The sequence below is a fragment of the Trematomus bernacchii genome, unplaced genomic scaffold, assembly GCF_902827165.1.
Source record: "Trematomus bernacchii unplaced genomic scaffold, fTreBer1.1, whole genome shotgun sequence".
NCBI lineage: Eukaryota > Metazoa > Chordata > Actinopteri > Perciformes > Nototheniidae > Trematomus > Trematomus bernacchii.
This window is the reverse complement of record NW_022987739.1, coordinates 25184131-25203488: the sequence shown is the minus strand read 5'-3', so window position 1 is coordinate 25203488 and position 19358 is coordinate 25184131. Positions and strand designations below refer to the sequence as shown.

General features: G+C 40.2%; 1 protein-coding gene across 1 annotated transcript in view; it reads left to right on the top strand.

The window, feature by feature from the left end:
• LOC117496096 (cadherin-2-like) overlaps positions 1 to 19358 on the top strand; it is a 93803-nt gene that overhangs the window by 47431 nt on the left and 27014 nt on the right. Inside the window, exons 3-10 of the mRNA XM_034147783.1 lie at positions 2327 to 2556; positions 5016 to 5189; positions 7431 to 7586; positions 9886 to 10030; positions 10169 to 10341; positions 12730 to 12867; positions 14653 to 14838; positions 17537 to 17790. Of these exons, the coding sequence (XP_034003674.1) occupies positions 2327 to 2556; positions 5016 to 5189; positions 7431 to 7586; positions 9886 to 10030; positions 10169 to 10341; positions 12730 to 12867; positions 14653 to 14838; positions 17537 to 17790 (1456 nt within the window). The remainder of the gene's footprint in view (positions 1 to 2326; positions 2557 to 5015; positions 5190 to 7430; positions 7587 to 9885; positions 10031 to 10168; positions 10342 to 12729; positions 12868 to 14652; positions 14839 to 17536; positions 17791 to 19358) is intronic.

Below are 19358 nucleotides of genomic sequence, written 5' to 3'. Positions count from 1 at the left end.
GGAAAACAGCCATTAAAGACATCAAATATGTATAAGTGAGTATTTAGCGCCAAACAAAATATGGACATTATCCTTTATTTGTTATGTTTTATAACTAGTGCAGACTAGGGTTGGGTTACAACCTGTTTCATTTCGGACTCGTCCCTTGTAGGCAACATATCTAGTTGCTAAGCTTTAAGCCTAACGTTAGCTTATGACTTTAACCTTTCTAAACAAAACGTGAAATGTAAATGTGTGCTTGCCAAATATAATCTTTTTTCCAATATTCCAGAATAAAAAAAACAATGCTTCTTTCGTTCAAGGGAAGCCTGGCTTCATCACTAAACCACTCTATTAGCATCCATGCTGTTCTTGTGACATAAAAACTTGACCTGCTACTAAGTAATATGGCAGCTTTTTAAAAAAGGCAAACAAAGGGATGTTCTTCAAGGTAAATTAACTCATATCATGTATAGTATACAGGGGAATCGCTAACATCCCTTCTATACGAAGTGAACACAGCACTTGCCATCCTGTGGGGAAAAACTCTGCAAGTTGATGATGATGTGATATGCCAGAATGCATTACTGAAGTACAATGACCATGATGAGGGCCAACGCAGTCGTTGAAATTATATTTTTGTTCTTCTTATATAACCATGCTGGCCCTGGAGTCATCTTAATTTAATTGAAATTCATGAATTATTATCCTCTCAAGACTCTCTGTCTGCTGGGGTTGGGTTAAGTGAAACAACAGGCTTCAATGATTTATGGACAGTGCGCAAGTTCAGCATCACAAAGCCACCATTAGGCTGTTTATTGGCAAAGAATGTGCATTATTGTTCAGGTTATGTTCGCAGACCTCTCCTTTTTTCTTTCTAATATCAGTACTTTAAGCTTCTAATCATAACAGTCTGGAACTGGGACTTCCTTTAAAGATTAGCTGTGTCCACTTTCACATGTCATAGCCTACATGTGGCATCAATATGCTGTCTACACAATTGAACTCATAATAGACTTACAATTGCAGTCTTTTTTCAGCGATAAAAAATATATTGCAGATCTTAATGGCTTCTTTGAGTATAAATCTTTCATAACTTTGGTTACTTTCAAATGTTAAGGCCTTAAGCTTAATTAAGCATAAATACATGAACTTAAGTTTGAAAAGATATTGGAAAGAAGCCAGATTTGCCCATGATTTTTAACCCTAACCCTACTGCTTGGACCATGTATTAGTTATTTTAATAATCCATTCAGTGTCAAAGCAAACAATTGCTGGTTTTGTCCGTTTTGTATTCCTGTAAATGTAATGTATTCGGTTAAAGATGGACAAAACAAGCCATTTATAGATGTCCCATGGGCTATTTTAATTGATGTACAGATTTATTTATAATGAAATAACCTTAGCTGTGTCCTGGAATCCACTTTTCTGCAGAGTTTTCTGAGGCTGTGTTGAAAATCTATTCCTCATTTCCATCCTGCCTTTCATGCTCTGATCCTCCGTGTGTCCCCACGCTGAGAAGGAAGCTGTTCTGGAGGCACTGGCTTGGTGTTAATGTGCCGACTGTGATGAGCTGACATTTGCCGTTGACAGCTTTGTTCTGCATGAGTGTGCTGTGTCTGCTCACATCACACTACGGACAAACTTGCAATGATTTCTGGTAATGCAGTCACAGGGCCGCGCACCTCCCCCCTCAGGCATCACAAAGCTGTTTCCTCTCTGAAGTAGGCTAAACTTGGCGTACAAATAGAGAGGAGAAAATTGCTGGGATAGAAAAAGCCTGCTATTGCTGCTGAAAGCTGCTCCTGTTTCTGCCCATTTATGGTTTTACCTTGGCAAATCCCATCTTCAGCTTTGGGGTTTACGGGCTGGCTACTCTCTCTGGCCAGGTCCATCAATCTTTCCTCTAAGTCCGGTTTAACTTCTTTCTTTTGTTACTCAAGCATCTACTCTTTTTTCCTCAACCTCTTATAAGCCTCCTTAAATGTCCTCTTAGGCCGTTTTAAAGGTTAAGCCAGATAAAAACATAGAGTATTTCAAAATGACATCATCATGTATCAACATTCCCCCGTCTACACAACTAAACCCACAGGAAGTGGTTTCCCCAGTCTGCTGTGGGAGGAGTTTACTGGCCCTTTGGAATGAATCAGATTGTTCTTTGATTGGTTGAAATATTCAAAGAAAATCATGCAGAAATCAAAACAAGTGTGTCATCTTTAAGAAAAATGAATGACCATATATGAACATGACCCCACTGGTGGATGTTTTTCCTCCCAAAGCAGCACACAGCTGATTGCTGTTTTTCCCCTGATGCTGACGACTGTTTCCCTCTCTTTTTCTCTCTTAGTGAGCTTTATGGACTGCGGTAGAGGGAAGGTGTGGATGGAGGTTGGAGATTCGTCTGATTTCGGGGTGAGCGGGGACGGTGTTGTCTTTGCCCTGCGCCGACTCAGCCTGGTGGGGAATGAAGAAGCTGTGGAGGTGATCTACGCTCGAGACCTGCAGTCCAAACAGGTGTGGAAGACCAGAGTGCACCTCCACCTCCATCCACAGGCCAACAGCACGGGACCTCTGCAGGTAAAACAGAAGCAGTGTTTGCATGTAGACCCTCTTTTAGATGTCACAAGGCCCAGAAATGTATTTTTATTTGACCCTGTTGAGCTGAAAAATGTTTATTTCTAATCACTTCTTAACCATCCAACATGATACATGTGTCCAACTTAAGTGTTTGCTAAACAAATAGTTTCTTCTCCTAAAAGTGCTGTTTGTCTGCTTATACATTTAACCATGAGGCAGACCTTATTCAGTCTTACACAATATTCCAGCAGCTGGGTGCATATAAACCAAAAGAAGCTTCACCAACTTTGCATTTAACCTTTGCAACACAAAAGGTCCGTACCAGATGATTTTCAAAGTCTGACAAGCCTTTCAGGGAGATGTACTATGGAGCAAAGCGAGGCCAAGTGGAGAGTACAGTGCAATAAGCAACTGGAGATAAAAGCATGAATAATTTTTCATCAAGTTATTATAAAAAAAAGCCTCTTTTTTCTTTAGATCAGGGGTGTCCAAACTTTTTTTTAGGCCTACATTCTGGTCACTAAATGATGCTGTTAATGCACTCAATGCAGGCTTCAACGGGACAGGAATATTTAACGATATAATTTTGCAACATATATTCTGGTCCAAGTATATAAGATATAAGTCCCTGCAGTGTATAAAAAGTTCTTAATAGATGTAGAAATACCTGATGATGTATATTGACGTCGGATGTAACCCATACAAACTTATTTGGTCATTCATGAAGCTTGCCTATAGGCTATCAATACACAGTATCATATTGAATGGAGAACACTGCTCATCCAATGCTTGTTTTCCTCTCTCACTGTGTGAATATACAGCACATACAGATCTAATCATTAACACATGGTACCTGAATCACAGTGTGGGGATGTGTGAAGCACAATGAGCGCTATGGGCCTCAGTAATGTTGATTGAAGTGTACACATACTGTATAATAGCAGCGCTCCAGCTCAGCAGGTGTCCGAGTTTGGCCAAGTGCTGATTGCAGAGACAAAGTGAGTCAAACAGCCATCTGTTGGTTTGTTTCATGTACCACAGCGATAATAAGGCCCTCTGCATGTATTTAGACCAGACACTTGCCTTGATTGGCTGTTCTTCTGAACAAAGCCCAGAAATAGCCGGCTGCCATACGCTTTAGCTGCTATCAGGGAGGAAGAGAATCAGCTGTCAACAATCCTTCATGAGGAGAACTCACAGAGAGCAGCCATGAAAGTCAGCAAGCTCAAGATGTCAGTCAATTTAGTATATGCCTGACAAATTAAATCAGAATACAACATCTTAGTTATATAATGTTTTACGTCTCCGTCCTCTACATCTAAATTCTTTGTTCTCAAATATGTAATTCCCCAATGTGTATTAACTTCAACTGCAGTGGAAACAGGCTTTTATTATAAACGTAATACAACGGCCTTTGCCTCTTATTCCCCCTTTTGATAGGATGAAGTATTATTACAAAAATTGTCACATTCTACTTCTCTTCCTGCTCTTTCTCCATTTACCGGAGTTATTGTTTTCATTCAGCATATAGGACTTTGCCATTTTTCAATTACTGTTATGATATTCTCTTTGTAAAGTCTTCCAACGTCTTCCACTTTCCTGGAAGGCTTTTCATTTGAAATAGTGTTGCATTACTCTAGCCCAACGAAAATCTGAATTTTTTTTATCATTTGAAAGAATTGCAATGATTTACCCAGAAGCTCCAAACTAAAACAGAGTCACTGTAAGGAACACTGAATGTGACAGATACAACTGAAGATGCAGATCAAATCACTTACTTTGAGACAAGACTGTCATTAATAACCTACTCTTTTACTCTCGTGCAGTTCCTAGTCCGATCATTCTTGTTAACTGTAGATACAACTATAATGAATATAATTCAATCACAAAGAAATATAAACTCCTTTACTCTTTGAACTGCACTGTTTCTTCTCGACTTCTCTTGTTTTTTTTTTGTTGGAGTTAGTAATTGACTTGATAACCTCGCTCTTACGTAATAACATTTTTTTTAATCTTCTTTTGTTTGTAGGTTTTACAATGTAATGCATAAGCAGCAGGTAATCTTTGGGCGGTGGGGCCATGAGAAGCTTTTCTTTGACTTATTATCCACTGTAGATCCTGCAGTGTAGCTACACACACACACACACACACACACACACACACACACACACACACACACACACACACACACACACACACACACACACACACACACACACACACACACACACACACACACACACACACACACACACACACACACACACACACACACACACACACTGACAGGTGGTGGTCGTTTATCAGACAAACTATAATGAGAGCATTAATCCAAGCTACTGGAACGAGGTCAGAAATACCCTGAGTCACCAAGCCTCCCCTGAAGCTCAGCTGTGTGTGTATGTGTGTGTATGTGTGTGCGCAGCCCAGTACACAACACTTGTTTACTGTCTCTGCAGGTAAAGCTTGATGATGCAACACTGACTCAGCGGGTACCAGAGATCTTGTTTCCTTGGCGCAGCATGGTTGTCAGGGGTGATGGCACTCTGAGGCGGGTGAAGAGGGACTGGGTCATTCCGCCAATCAACGTCGCCGAAAACTCACGAGGACAGTTCCCTGAGGACCTCGTCAGGGTAAGACATACGCGCACGCACACACACACACACACACACACACACACACACACACACACACACACACACACACACACACACACACACACACACACTTGCACACACAATGAAGAAAGCCTGTCTAACCGTAGCAGTGTGGACTCTTCGCTGACGAGCCCTGTAGCAAGGAAACAAGAAAACAACAGTTACATAGCACATTCATATTAAAGGAAATACTATGAGGTTAACAAACAAGCAGACAACATTAAACACAGAGACACATACAACTGTAGTCAAACAATCAAATGCAATATAAATAGACAACCGCAACAATATAAAGCTAATTAAATGCACGGTAACCAAGGGATGTTGTTAGTCTGTTTTTGAACACAAAAGGCCCGTGCCTGATGACCTTTAAAGTCTGACTTCAGGGATGTGCTATGGAACAATGCAAGGCACAGTAGAGAAGACAATGCAATAAGCAACTGGAGATAAAAGCATAGACTAAGTTCCATCCAGCTGGGACAAAAGCCTCTTCATTTAGATGCATTATAAGGCCTACAAAGTAAGATCATTATTAGCTGCTTTACATGCACCTTATGGACGATTAACAACATATATTTGATAATTTTGCTCTGTTTTTTATGCTGTTAATGCAGTCAATTCTGGCTTCAATGAGATAGGAATTATGATTAATTAATTAATAATAATACTTTTTGGGGGAAATGACGAAGATAAAGCAGAGGACCCAGAATTGAGCCCTGGAGGATTCCTTTTAAATGATGTTTAATTCTTAAGTTATATAGTATATAAAAGCTGTACCTGATGTTGTATCTTTAGGTCGAATATAACACAAGCAAGCCCTGACCCAGACAAGCATCTCGATTCTCAGACCTTTCTTTGTGAAAGCGACAGCAGCACCAGACATTTTTTCTTTCTTCTCTTACTTGCTTCCAGCCATGTAGTTGGGACTGATACATTACACATGAAATACCTTTGTGATATTTGAGAAAGGAATGTCATTGTGGTCCTAGGCGAGCGGCATATGTAACAAAATATGCAACCAGCTGTCCAAGATTTTGACTGCATGTCACAGCGTTTATTTGGCGAATAGAGCTGGCTCAGGTGTCATCACCTGACCGCAGTCTGGAACTTAAGATTCTGCTGAAATCTCCTAAAGCTAGTTAGTAAAGTTTTGGGCCATTTTTAAGCCTTCATCAGAGACAGAGAGAGATGGCTGTAAATGAGGGAGTGACATATACAACAATGGTCTCTGATGTTGAGTTATGGTTAACTTCTAAGTTAAAAGGGTGCCCAAATAGATCAGACTCCTCAGTTTACATTATGTTAAATAAACTTCACCAAAAGCTAAGTAAACGTACTCACATCAGTTGTACTATCTCCTTTGAAGCAGTCTCAGCTGCAAACACTTTATTTTGGGGTCTACGGCTAAAAGCTAGCTCGAGCTAAGGCTAACACTCCATTAAGATTAAGTGTTGTCAGTGTCAGATTGATTTGTTATGAAAATACTAATTATAGATTTTAATTTATTTTTTATTGCATTATGGCACATTTGACTTAACACTTATAGCCTATCCTTTACATTACATGTCACAAGTGTTGATAAGCTCATGGGACTAATTTGTGAGTGATCCTGTTAGTATGAGTACAGTAGTATGTTGAGGAATATGTCCAGATAATATATTCTTCCCCATCCATTTCTATATAATCGTACAAATAACATTGCAGATTTTTTCGTGGATTAAATGGCGTTGCAAAAAAACCTGTATTTTTGTGTTTTGTAAACATGCTTGAGTTTATGCTGAGCGTTGTCTTTGCAGAGCTGCCTTCCTCTTCTTGGTTCTGATCATATGGACAGCGAGCAGGATATAAATGGTGCACCACGCATCATAGTTTACTTTGACTTCAGCTCCAATCAGATTTTCTGTAGTTATGATGCAGCAGCCTCAAGCATTGGCTGAGTGTTGCTTTTACAATCCTAAAATCATACCGACATATGAGACACATCCAGGCCACAATCATAAAGTTTAGTTTCACTCGTGTATATTTGTATTCTTACCATTAAACAGACAGTCATTCTAACTGGGAGGAAAAGTCTCCCACACAACTCTGACAGCAGTCAAAGCGGGGACTTTTACAATGACTGTACTATCTATTACTAACCATTGTTCCAACTCCATCCTGTGTAGGAAATTAATTGTAAATCCTCCCCTGCTCTTCTCCCGTTTGCCTGTGTTTCAGATTCGCTCAGACAGAGATAACAACAGGATGCTGCGTTACAGTGTGACGGGCCCCGGGGCCGACCAGCCTCCGACCGGCATCTTCATCATCAGCCCAATCTCAGGCGAGCTGTCTGTCACCAAGCCTCTGGACAGAGAGCACATCTCCAACTTCCATGTAAGACTTTTCACACACAGCTAAGGTCAACAACGAGGGAAACATTTAATATTACATTTTGACTAAAAGACACCTTCACTTTGTTCTTTTTTCAGTCGTTCTTTTTCTTCACCTTAAACAAAAAACACAAAGAACCATAGTCTTTGGTGAAGGGCAGAAAAACAGGAAAGAAGCTTGAATTGCAATTTTTGCAAAGCACATTGAGGAAAATAAATTAAAATATGTACTTGATGGCTAAACAATCAAATGTATCCTATGTCCTATACAGTAGGTGGTTCTAAAAATGATCTTGTTGGAAAAAACAGGGACTTTCGAGTCATGTAAGGGGCACAGCATTCTAGCTTCACACAACTGCTAAAGTTTTTGACTTGAAAATGTCAACATTTAAGGAAATCACTTTTCCTTAAGTTAAATGAAAATATTGATACCATACATATTAGCTTGAGCCACAATGTTGTTAGCCTAGCATGGAACAAAGACTGAAAGTAGCTAGCCTGGCCCAGTCCAAAGTAAAATACCCATCCCAACACTTTCATTTAATTAGTTAGCTTAGTAGCTAGTAAGTTAGTTAGTTATTTAGTCATTTGGCTAGTTAGTTAGTTAGCATGCTAGCTAGATTTGTGTAAAAAAGGAATTTTAATTTGGTTCAAATCAGCTAAAGCACGCAATAACACCAACTGTAAAGGCCGCTACACACCAACCTGAGACCAAAGAACGTGTACCGAAGGCGTCCCGACTTTTACATCCGCTACGCCGCCCACCTACGAACACACCGCAAAGACTTCAGTCGACGAGTGGCAATAACTGTCCTTACCAGCAGGCAGCGGTAGTGTGTATTCGTCATTCAAAAGAGGCAACAACCGGAAGACAGACTGCGTTATACACCGAGAGAAGAAGAACAGACTGCGTGATATAAACAAACAACAAATAGCGTCTGGGTTCCATTTTCACTCTCTCTCGTCGATCGAAAACATGTAAACATAAAAAAGAAACTCTTGCGTCCGGGTGAGATGAAAATGAAAAAGATTAGCCGTCTGTGTGTGGCTTCTTAATCGTTTGTTTTGGTCCCTCACTTCCGCTTCGCTTCTCATGCACTGATTCTCTAAGCTGAACAGCCAATCAGAGTGATTTATTTGGCCGACTTTCTTTGGCCAACTGTCTACCGATTCAACATATTGAATCGGCCGCGGGAGGTGTGAAAATGTCCCCTTAAAGAGACGACGGTGCGGGACACACCAACCTGAGTAGGGCACTTCGAATGCCCGACTGCCTCTGACGGCCTCTGACTCCCAAAATTGGATTGTTGTGTCAGGGGCTTAACCCTAATACAGACTATTTACTTTTTCCTATGATTTACTTTGTGCTTCACTTGATGTTAATCTGCTTGCAACACCCCCCACCCTCATTTTTATTTTCATCCTTGCTGTCACTCTATCTGGATTTATTCTCTCTCATGCACAGAGATGAAGAGGAAGTTCTTTAAAAACGAGTCGTGGTGTTTGCTCACTATATCTAATACAGTCACACACACCTCTCAGAGCAGAGTCTAACCTTTTGATCTGGAGGAATGCACACACACAACTCTGGAAATCTGGAGTCGCAGCAGGGTGATTTGCATTTAAGCTGTCTGATGAATATTCATGTGATTGGATGTAGTTGTCAGAGCTGGGAGCTGGGATTGGCTGCATGTTTATTCATGAGGGAGCCTTTGGCTCACTGAGAGCCTCATACAGATGCTACGTAGGCTGTGAAGGAATGACTTAGCGAGAGTCCAAGGCCAATCAATAGCTTTATTCAGCAACTTTGGCCACCTATTGCTTTAAACATTAAAATTCCCATGTCATGGCCATTTCTACTGATCATAATTCCATTGTTGAGGTCTATCAATCAATCAATGTTTATTTATATAGCCCAATATCAGTATTGAACAGTATTTTCACCCACAATACTCAGATATTCTTTGCATTACTCTAAAATGTTAAAATATAAGTTTACCAGAGGACAACTCCTGCTTGATTGTATTGCATTTAACACCAGCAGGTCCAAATACTTTGCTTAATGAGCCAATACCTGCACAGTTACTGACATTCCCATAAGTAACTGTGCTGATTATGCTACATTCAGCAAAACTAGTAAACGTTACATATTTTCATTAGCATTGTAAGCACAGCCTCGCAGTTGTGCTGGTTCTGTTTACCAGAACCAGCAAGTACCGTATTTGTACTTATGTTTTAGATCTTAATTGATGGAATCTTATCTTCATTCAAGTTCTATGTTTTTTATGTGTGTGTGCGTACAGTTGCGAGCCCACGCTGTGGACCTGAATGGGAATCAGGTGGAGAACCCCATTGACATCGTCATTAATGTCATCGACCAGAACGACAACAGACCAGAGTTCACACACACCATCTTCAACGGCACCGTACCGGAGGGATCCAAGCCTGGTACACACACACACACACACACACACACACACACACACACACACACACACACACACACACACACACACACACACACACACACACACACACTCTCCTCCCTGATATATCTGTGTTGACTTGCTGCGTGTTTCCCTGCAGGATCTTTTGTGATGACAGTGACATCCGTGGACAAAGATGATCCAAAAACTGCCAATGGGATGCTGCGATATAAGATCCTCTCCCAGAATCCCCAGAGCCCCTCCACCAACATGTTCACCATTAACAACAAGACCGGTGACATCATCACTGTGGCAGCAGGCCTCGATCGGGAGGTGTGTGTCTGTCTGTGTGTGTGTGTGTGTGTGTGTGTGTGTGTGTGTGTGTGTGTGTGTGTGTGTGTGTGTTTTTGGGTGGAGCAGCTGCTTCTCAGCCTGAGTCTGTGTGTCCCTGCAGTGTAAACACAGCTCGAGTTTTTGGTACATATTCAGGCATCAGCTGATCCTAAACTTCAATCTAATAAATGTTTACATGCTGACACACTTTGAAACATGTCAGCTGTGTATATACAGGGTGTCCTCTGGGTCTTAAAAAGTATTAAAAGTTAATAAATCAATTTAGCGAAAATTAAGGCTATTCAAAAGTATTCAAAAGTATGAAACTGCATTTTCCAAGGTATTACATTTTGTAGCTTGTTTTCAATAAGTATATAAATTGTCCAAAGAGGTTGTATTCTACAGTATTCCTGAATGTAATCATTGCGTAGGTGTGTAGTGTGATTCTGTGTAGTTTATTTATGGCATCCCGTTGGATTTGACGTCATCTGAACAGGACATCGCATGCTCACTGCTTGATAGCGCGCGAAGGTCCGTTTACGCCGGTTGTTAAACAACATCGTTATGAGGAAATGCAAGTCTGCGTCCAAATGGTGGGAAGATAAGGAGGAAGGACAATCAATGCTGTATATACTAGTAAATGTCAGGTAAAGTGTGTCACCAATGTAACCGGTTAAAACTCGAAGTGGCGATGAGGTCTTAAAATGTATGGAAAGGGTCTTAAAAAAGGTCTTAAAAGGTATTCAATTTGACTTCAGGATTCCTGCATATACCCTGATATATTCATCAAACATTATCCACAAGGAGTCATTTCCTCGTATTTTTGCTAAATACACTGAGTCAACTCACCATTGTTTGCTTGAGATGTCAACTACATGCCAAGGTCTTATTCTGCAGATAGAGTTTGATAGTTGTCATGGATATCAATTCGTTTTTGTCATGGTAGCTATTTTGGGTCTTTGGTAACACGACAGCAGGTGGACATTAATGGGTTTTGGTTGGCTCCAACAGTTAAGCTCAACATTTCATGCTTTTTAAAGTTAGGATTGTTACCAGACAGAGCTCAGAATGAAAGTAAGATGAAGGCCATGTCATGTAGCCAAACTTAACCTTACTAACAACCATATGGATGAACATTGAGGAGCTTTTTTTGTTTAAAAAAGAAAGTCAAAAAGAAACTGTCAACCTAAGATGTAATTTCCCTTTATTATTGTTTAAGATATGTTCACTGAGGTCTTAAAGGTCCCATGTCATGGCCATTTCTACTGATCATAATTCCATTGTTGAGGTATACTAAAATAGATTTATACTGAGCAATTTTCCAAACTCACATTGGTTTCTCATACAGCATCTCTAAAGTATGTGTATTCAGCAGTATTCACTCTCTGTCCTAAACGGCTTGTTGGAGCTCCTGACCCCCCCTCCCTGTGAGCCCAGTGTGCTCTGATTGGTCGGGACGTTGCGAGGCTCGCTGCTCAGTGAGCTGGCTTACTGGTGTGGTTTCCGGGTCGGCGATACAGCGGGACAGCGCGAAACTCATCCTGAGCACACACAAACACTCACAGCCGAAGTAAAAACAATAAGTGTGGCTTGATATTGAGTAAGAAAAAGGTTCATAAACGCTGTGAGAATGGATCGCGGAGAGCATTTCTCCGCGATCCCAACTCGTCTATTACCAACCAGGGAGCTCTATGCAAGTCAATGGGGACTCCCTGTTAGTTGAAAATGTACGCTAAAGGTCCTGGTGTGTGAGGAGCTCCGCGGATTGGTCCATTTTGGTTCCGGGAACCGCATGACGTCATGCGGTTCCCGGAAGAAACAAATGGAAAAAGAGAAATCTCCAACGAGGCGTTCTGGGGCAGCATAGACAGGTCTTTTCTGTGTTAGAGTTTTACTCGCTACAGGGTGTACTTTGAGGGTTTGTGACTCTGCAGACCGTTTACATGCATACAATTTGTATGCATGTAAACGGTCTGCAGAGTCACGATACAAACCTTCATAACACACAAGGGGATGGGTAATAACCAGCAAAGCATGACATGGGACCTTTAACATTAAATCTAAAATGTTCAATCTCTTACTCAAAAGTCTATGACTCATTGGTAGAGTATACAATTAAATAATAGGTTTCTTCAATTGTTAAAGGAGCTGTGCAGATCCTGTCATCAGCTATCTGAACGCTATTGTTAAGCAGTATAAAGCAATAATGGTGCTTTGGCAGAAAGAGATTCCACTATTGTTGAATATTTTTAATTAGATTGACATATAACTATAATGTGCGCTATAATACTCAACATTTTTAATATATGTTACACTAAAAATAATAATATTATGATAAAGAAGGTAGAAAGAATCTGAGGTCCAGCTGTTATCTCTGTTTGTTTCCAGAAAGTCACCCAGTACACACTGATCATCCAGGCGACAGACATGGAGGGGAACCCCACCTACGGCCTGTCCAACACCGCCACCACTGTCATCAGGGTCACTGATGTCAACGACAACCCCCCCGAGTTCACCACAGACACAGTAGGTCCACGCACGGCATCAACACTGATATTCCCTGAAGCCCTCCAAGCTTTTATTACAGGGTTCCCGCGGGGTCTTAAAAAGCCTTAAAAAGTCTTACATTTGATAATCTGAATTTAAGGCCTTAAAAAGGTCTTAAATATGACCAAAAAAATAAGAAAGGTCTTAAATATGATTTAGAAGGTCTTAAAAACTATCGGATTTGAAAGATACTTCTCTGTTGCGATAGCGTCTAAATGTGTTTTGGGGGAAATGTCCGGGCTGCAAAGTAACCAGTACGGTAATAGCCTTTCAGTTCCCCCCAACCATTTGTATTGAAATAAATCAACATGGAACCAGTATACACTAACTTTGTTTCCCCCGGCCCCTTATCGGAGAACACCCAGCTAGTAACCTAGCAACCAAGCTTCAGCTAGCGGCAGTCAGAAACTAATGTATCTTAGAATCTACTTACAAATAAATATGGGGAAGTGTAAGTTCAACCGTATTTGGTTGGAAAACATCGAATTTAGTGCTTTGTTGAAACCAGGGGAGGGGAACGTGTTTGAAGCCCGCTGCACCTTTTGCAAAATAAATTAGTGTTTGTTTGGCTAATGTAGCGTTAGCTAGTGCAGCGTTAGCTAGTGCAGCAGCTCCCGCAACAACACCGGGGGACCTCCGGGCAACGTTTGGGTCTACGTCAACCCTAAAAGCGGAGGTGCTGTAGACGCTAAATACCGTAGTTAAACACCAATCATACAACAGCAACGATGAAAGATTGTAGCCAAGGCAGCAGAGCTCTGAATATAGCTCTTGTTACTCTCTCTCTCTCTCACACACACACACACACACACACACACACACACACACACACACACACACACACACACACACACACTAGGGCTGCTCGATTATGGCAAACATCATAATCAAGATTATTTTGGTCAATAATTGATATCACAATTATTAAATACAATTATTAATTGACTTTGAAAACATCAATTTATTGAACTTTAAAATAAATAATAATTTGGACAGTATCTTTTTAACTGTTGATTACCCTGAACGTATAATTCAACTGAAAAAATTAATTAAATAAATGATACATTTAAATAAATAATATCAAAAATAATAAATACCAATAAACAAGATCAACAAATATTTTGGAGCGCACTTCCACAAGCTACTAAACATATATAAATATGATAAATAAAAATAAATTAGACTAAAATTAATTAGATCAAATATGTTGTAGTGTCACAACCTAGCAAAGCAAAATAATCGATTATGTTTCGTAATTGCGATTAAAATACGATTAATTGCACAGCCCACACACACACACACACAGAGACACACACACATACACACTTTTTGTCTAACACACTAACACAGTTCTGTACTGTTATGCTGTTATGTTCAGTCATTGTTCTTATGTTGAACATGAATACATTTACTTTGTAAGTAATTATGGGACGTATTTCTTCTTTCATAGCAATTTTCCTTCATACTTTCTTGCCGTGAAATAGGTCTTAAATTCTATTCAAAGTGGTCTTAAAAAGGTCTTAAAAAGTCTTAAATTTGAGTTGGCGAAACCTGCAGGAACCCTGTATTAGCAGTGGCAGATGGCGGAAAAGTCAAAAGCCAATGAAACGTCCAACGTGTTTAGCCTCCTCAGTAAAGGTGGAACAGAAAGAAGAAGAAAGTGTGAAACAAAAGCAGTTAGTTCTCTAATAAGACACTTTGGTCACATAACTTAAGGGTCATTCTACTAAGGATTCAATGTATGTATTTCTGTCTGTCTTCCAGTTCTTTGGGGAAGTTCATGAGAACCGGGTGAATGTGATCGTAGCGAACCTGACGGTGACAGATAAGGACCAGCCTCACACCACAGCCTGGGCTGCTGTGTACCGCATCATCGCCGGAGACCCCACCGGGCGCTTCTCCATCCCCACTGACCCCACCACCAACGAAGGCCTGCTCACTGTGGTCAAGGTGGGATTTAGTCTCCACACACACACTAACACACACATACCTGAATGAGCAAATACTGAGGAGTCTCTCTGTTCTATGTTGGTGGACTGAGGGAGTGAAACCGTCTCCTGTGTTATTTTGTTGCTGTGGTTCACGGGGGCAGCAGCCACGTGCTGTTTGAAAATGCCTCTAAAACTGTGTCTCAATTCGGGAATTTCCTTAGTACAATGCCATGTTGTGCACTGTGTTGTGCACTGTGAACAAATCTCACATGGCTAGTGTGCTGAAAGTGACAATCGCTCCTATTAGCTAGCTAGCCAAATCATTACAGACTTTTGAATTAACCCTATACCTTTCTTTGACACCAGTATAGTAGTATGTTACTTCAAAAGTGAAAAAAACCCTGCATCTATAACTCTTATTATATATTGCTGTCGTAGCTGGTGGCATAGCTTCCCTTACGTAGCCAAGAAGGCAGTTGTTAAGTGTGAGAATTGTCCAGCTTTGCATTTTGCCATATTTCGCCTTTGGATGCACTTATGCACTCAAAACAGCAAGTGTAAGTACAGAAGTACGCGATTTTGAGAAGCATAATAAATATTTCACCCACAAAAATAACTGTTTGTGTATCAGTGATTCAGGAAAGACTTTATTTGACTGGAACAGTCGTAATGAATTGCAGGGCCCCCTTCAGCAATAGCAGTACAATGAAAACCTCTGTTCTCAAACCCACACAACAATCGTGGATTATAATCTAGGCCCTTTAGGTGTATGAGAGTTTGTTAGAGGCTGTTTTAATAAAGGTTGGCAACCATTTACTTCAATTCATCAAGACTTTCCTTTTTTAAGCATGCAGGAAAACAATGTTTTCTTTAAGAATGAAATGACACAGGGTTAGCATCTGATATACACATGACTTTGAAAATGACCTTAAAGCTTTCAGTTGTGTTTGTGGTGGTACCAGTGGTTACTGGTGGTGTTTTATAACTACAGTTGGAAAGACACCCACCACTGGGGGCTGTGTCATGACTGTCAGTGGCTTCTCTGAATCACCAAGAACAACAATGGGCGTTCCTGTTGACAGCACTGACAAAGTGTCACATTGTATTAAGAAAGGTTAAAGACAATCATTGAGTGTTTACCATCACACTGACAGAAGGCTGTTGCTCACAGTCAGGGTTTTGGAGTTGTGCTGCCTCTCACTGGCCGCAGTATGAGCCTGTTAGCCTCAGCTCCACTTCCATTTTTCAACTGAAAAAAACTAGAAAATATTTTATTTATTCGACACACCTGTGATTGCTTCACAATAAAATACATCCTGGGGTCTGCAAGTTTTATACTATTAATGGGAAGCAGCAGTGGTAGTTATTGTATTGTTTGCAACAGCAGCAACTTATGCTGATACAGTATGCTGATGTAGGAGAGTGAACAGTAAATATTAATCACATTTCAGTGGGATCATTTCAATCTGATAGGGGAGTCACAGATCCCTCCAGTAACAATGAACTCTACTATACCAACAAATAATAACTGAATGGACAAAAAAACGTTTTAATGATCTAACACCAAAACCATTCAAACTTTAAATAGTATCAAAACTTAGGTTTGATATGACAGAGCATTTTACGAAATATAGTTGTTTTTTCTGGTTGAAATATGTCAAACAAGTTCATACCTGCTTAATATGTAGTTAAGCAGGTCCTAATTCCATGTTAAAATATTGTGTATGTGGTTTAAATATAATATGTAACCTAGAAGTCTCAACTATCTCTACTTTTCAACCACATTTAGTCACATTTTAATATACGTTATGCCTGGTTATGACCTGCAAATCAACTTTATAGTTATTTATTTTATCTTAACATTCAGGTTAAGTTGTCCTTGGGGGAAAAAATACTAAAATCCCCCTGCAGACTTTAAAATGAACGATGGAGTGGAGAGAAGTAATTGGGCGAAAGATGTGAGGATCAGATCATAGACAGTAATTGGTGCTAGTCCATGAATCTTGAGAAACCAATAAAAGGGAGTCTACAGGGAGATGTCATCTCTATAGACTTACTGTACAACTAACTAAAGGTGAGCCCAAACCGAGTGACAGATAATATCAGAAAGACATACAACTCTACAGTTTCCACCAGAGAGAACCACATTTAATTTAGCAGTTGATAGAAAATGGAACTCCAAGCTGGTCATTGTCATCACAGCTCATATGAGAAATTAAATGGAAAGTCATATTTTCAAGTTAGTTTTCGATTTAGAAGAAATGTGCATTATTTGGAGTGTAAAAGTTAATTCTTGACCTTTTATATTGGTCAGTTTTCACCGCCTCAGGGACCACTAAAATGTATATTCATCTAATTTTAATGTATTTTTTCATTTTTTTTACCCACTAATTTATGCTCCTAAAGTGAAAACTCAGAGTGCAACTGGTGACCTTGAGCAATCGAATAATTATAGTAAATAAGTTCATAGATCGAAGCACATTTGTATGATTTGAACAATGAAAATCTAAAACACTTGCAAGTATAACTGCAAGTACATAAGCATATGAATTCACACATTTATGCATTAAAACCAACGCACACCAATACTTGACCTCCGTAGGAACTCTTAGCCTCCTAGGGCAAAAACGATGAGAATAAAACAATAGAGCAGTTATTGTGATTTGTGCTTCAACTTTCATGTCACTATCATCCAATCCTTCCTTTCTTCTGTCCAGCCAATCGACTTCGAGCTGACCCGCTCCTTCATGCTGACGGTGGAGGCAGAGAACGAGGTCCCGCTGACCCGTGGCATGCACCTGCCTCGTCAGTCCACGGCAACCGTCTCCGTACGAATCCTGGACATCAACGAGAGTCCAGAGTTCAGCCCCAACCCGAAGTCCATCAAACTAGAGGAGGGTCTGCCTGCGGGGTCCCTGCTTACCACTTTCACAGCTCAAGACCCCGACCGCTTCCTGAGACAAACTATCCGGTAAGTCCACAGATGGAGGCTCTCACTTTAAAGGCTTTCAATTGAGTTAGATAGTAAGTTATACAGGGTTCCAGCTGTGGGTCAAAATGTAATTATATTTAAGTAATGAGTAAAATTAAAAGGTGTAATTTAATTACATGTTTAATGCATTCATTTAATTTAACTATAGAAAGGTTCAGCAGGTCTAAGTAGAGTCCTGAATGGATCTTTCACTACCTTTTGATAAGAGGAGCCTTTGAATATCTGTAGCCTCTTTATATTTGAAATTAGCCTTGCACTTATTAAAATCATTTCTGAAGTCCCTGTCAATGACTGTTATTGACATAGAATGCTTGAAAGGAAATTTGATTTTTTATTATGTGTATAGTGCCACCTCAGACTCAGTCACCATATTGTTTTTCTATTCACACAGTGCACATCTTCATGTAGCTGGAACACTGTGATTAGATAAAGGTCAGAATTAGCATAAAGCCTTTTCTGAGACTGCAAGACTTGTCATAGCCCATTCTTGACTTTTATTAGGAAATAATTTGTGCTGGCCGAATCTCAAATCTTCATTACCTTTGTACATTTGTTTAAGTTGGATGTCAAAACCTGTGGAACTTCTTTTGAAATGTCGAAAGTGTGAGAAAGATTTTTTTATAAAGGATCAAAGTTCTTGAGCTCAGTGTTAAATGAAAGCAGTTATTGTATCTACCTGCTGAGACGTCACATCCACTTTACTAATGATCATATCAAGAGCATAGTGTTGAAATCTGAGAAAAAAGAACATCATGATTGGTAGTGATTTTAGACCATAATGAGCCCTCTAGGGTTTCAATATCTACTTTTGACATATGGCTGATTGATATTGAACATAACTATGTGAGCTGCCTAGCTACAGTAGATATTGCATTTAAAATGTAAAGCTGCTTTTCAATCATCTAATCATTTCTGTTTGTGGACTAATTGTCTCTTTATTATACAACATATTAAAACAGAGATAATTATACTCTGCACTGCACTGTATCCGTCTTTACTTAAGCCCGCGTCACACTGTCCCGAAATTGACACCAGATGGACACACGATAAAGGAAATGTTCAAATTCGGCTCTGATCATAACAACATCGGGCCATTCGTGAGGGCATGTTAAGCCATCGTATGACCACCGGTGGAGTATCTCAGGCTCCGGCAGCAACTTCGTGAGCGGTGGCAAAATCTTTGGCATGCCAAAAAATTGCCGAAAGACCTTGCGAAGGTTCATTTTCGTGTTGAATTCGTGTGTCCATTTTGCCCTTTGTAAGGCACTCGTGAGGGCATCTTGTCAAATCGTGTCATCTTCGTCTTTACTTCGTGTGAACATCGGTGCCATCGGGCATTATTCGCCTCACGAAGACAATGCGAAGGAAACAAGAAGCTGCCCGATTGTCTTAGGAAGGCAACACGACTACGTGAAGCCCTCGCAATGCCGTCGTGTAGCCATCGTATTATAGTACGATGACATCGAGATGGGACCACGGTGTCGGCGAAGACAGCCGGATTTGACTAGCTAAAGCGTTTCCCATGTGTCATGGTAACGTGGACATAT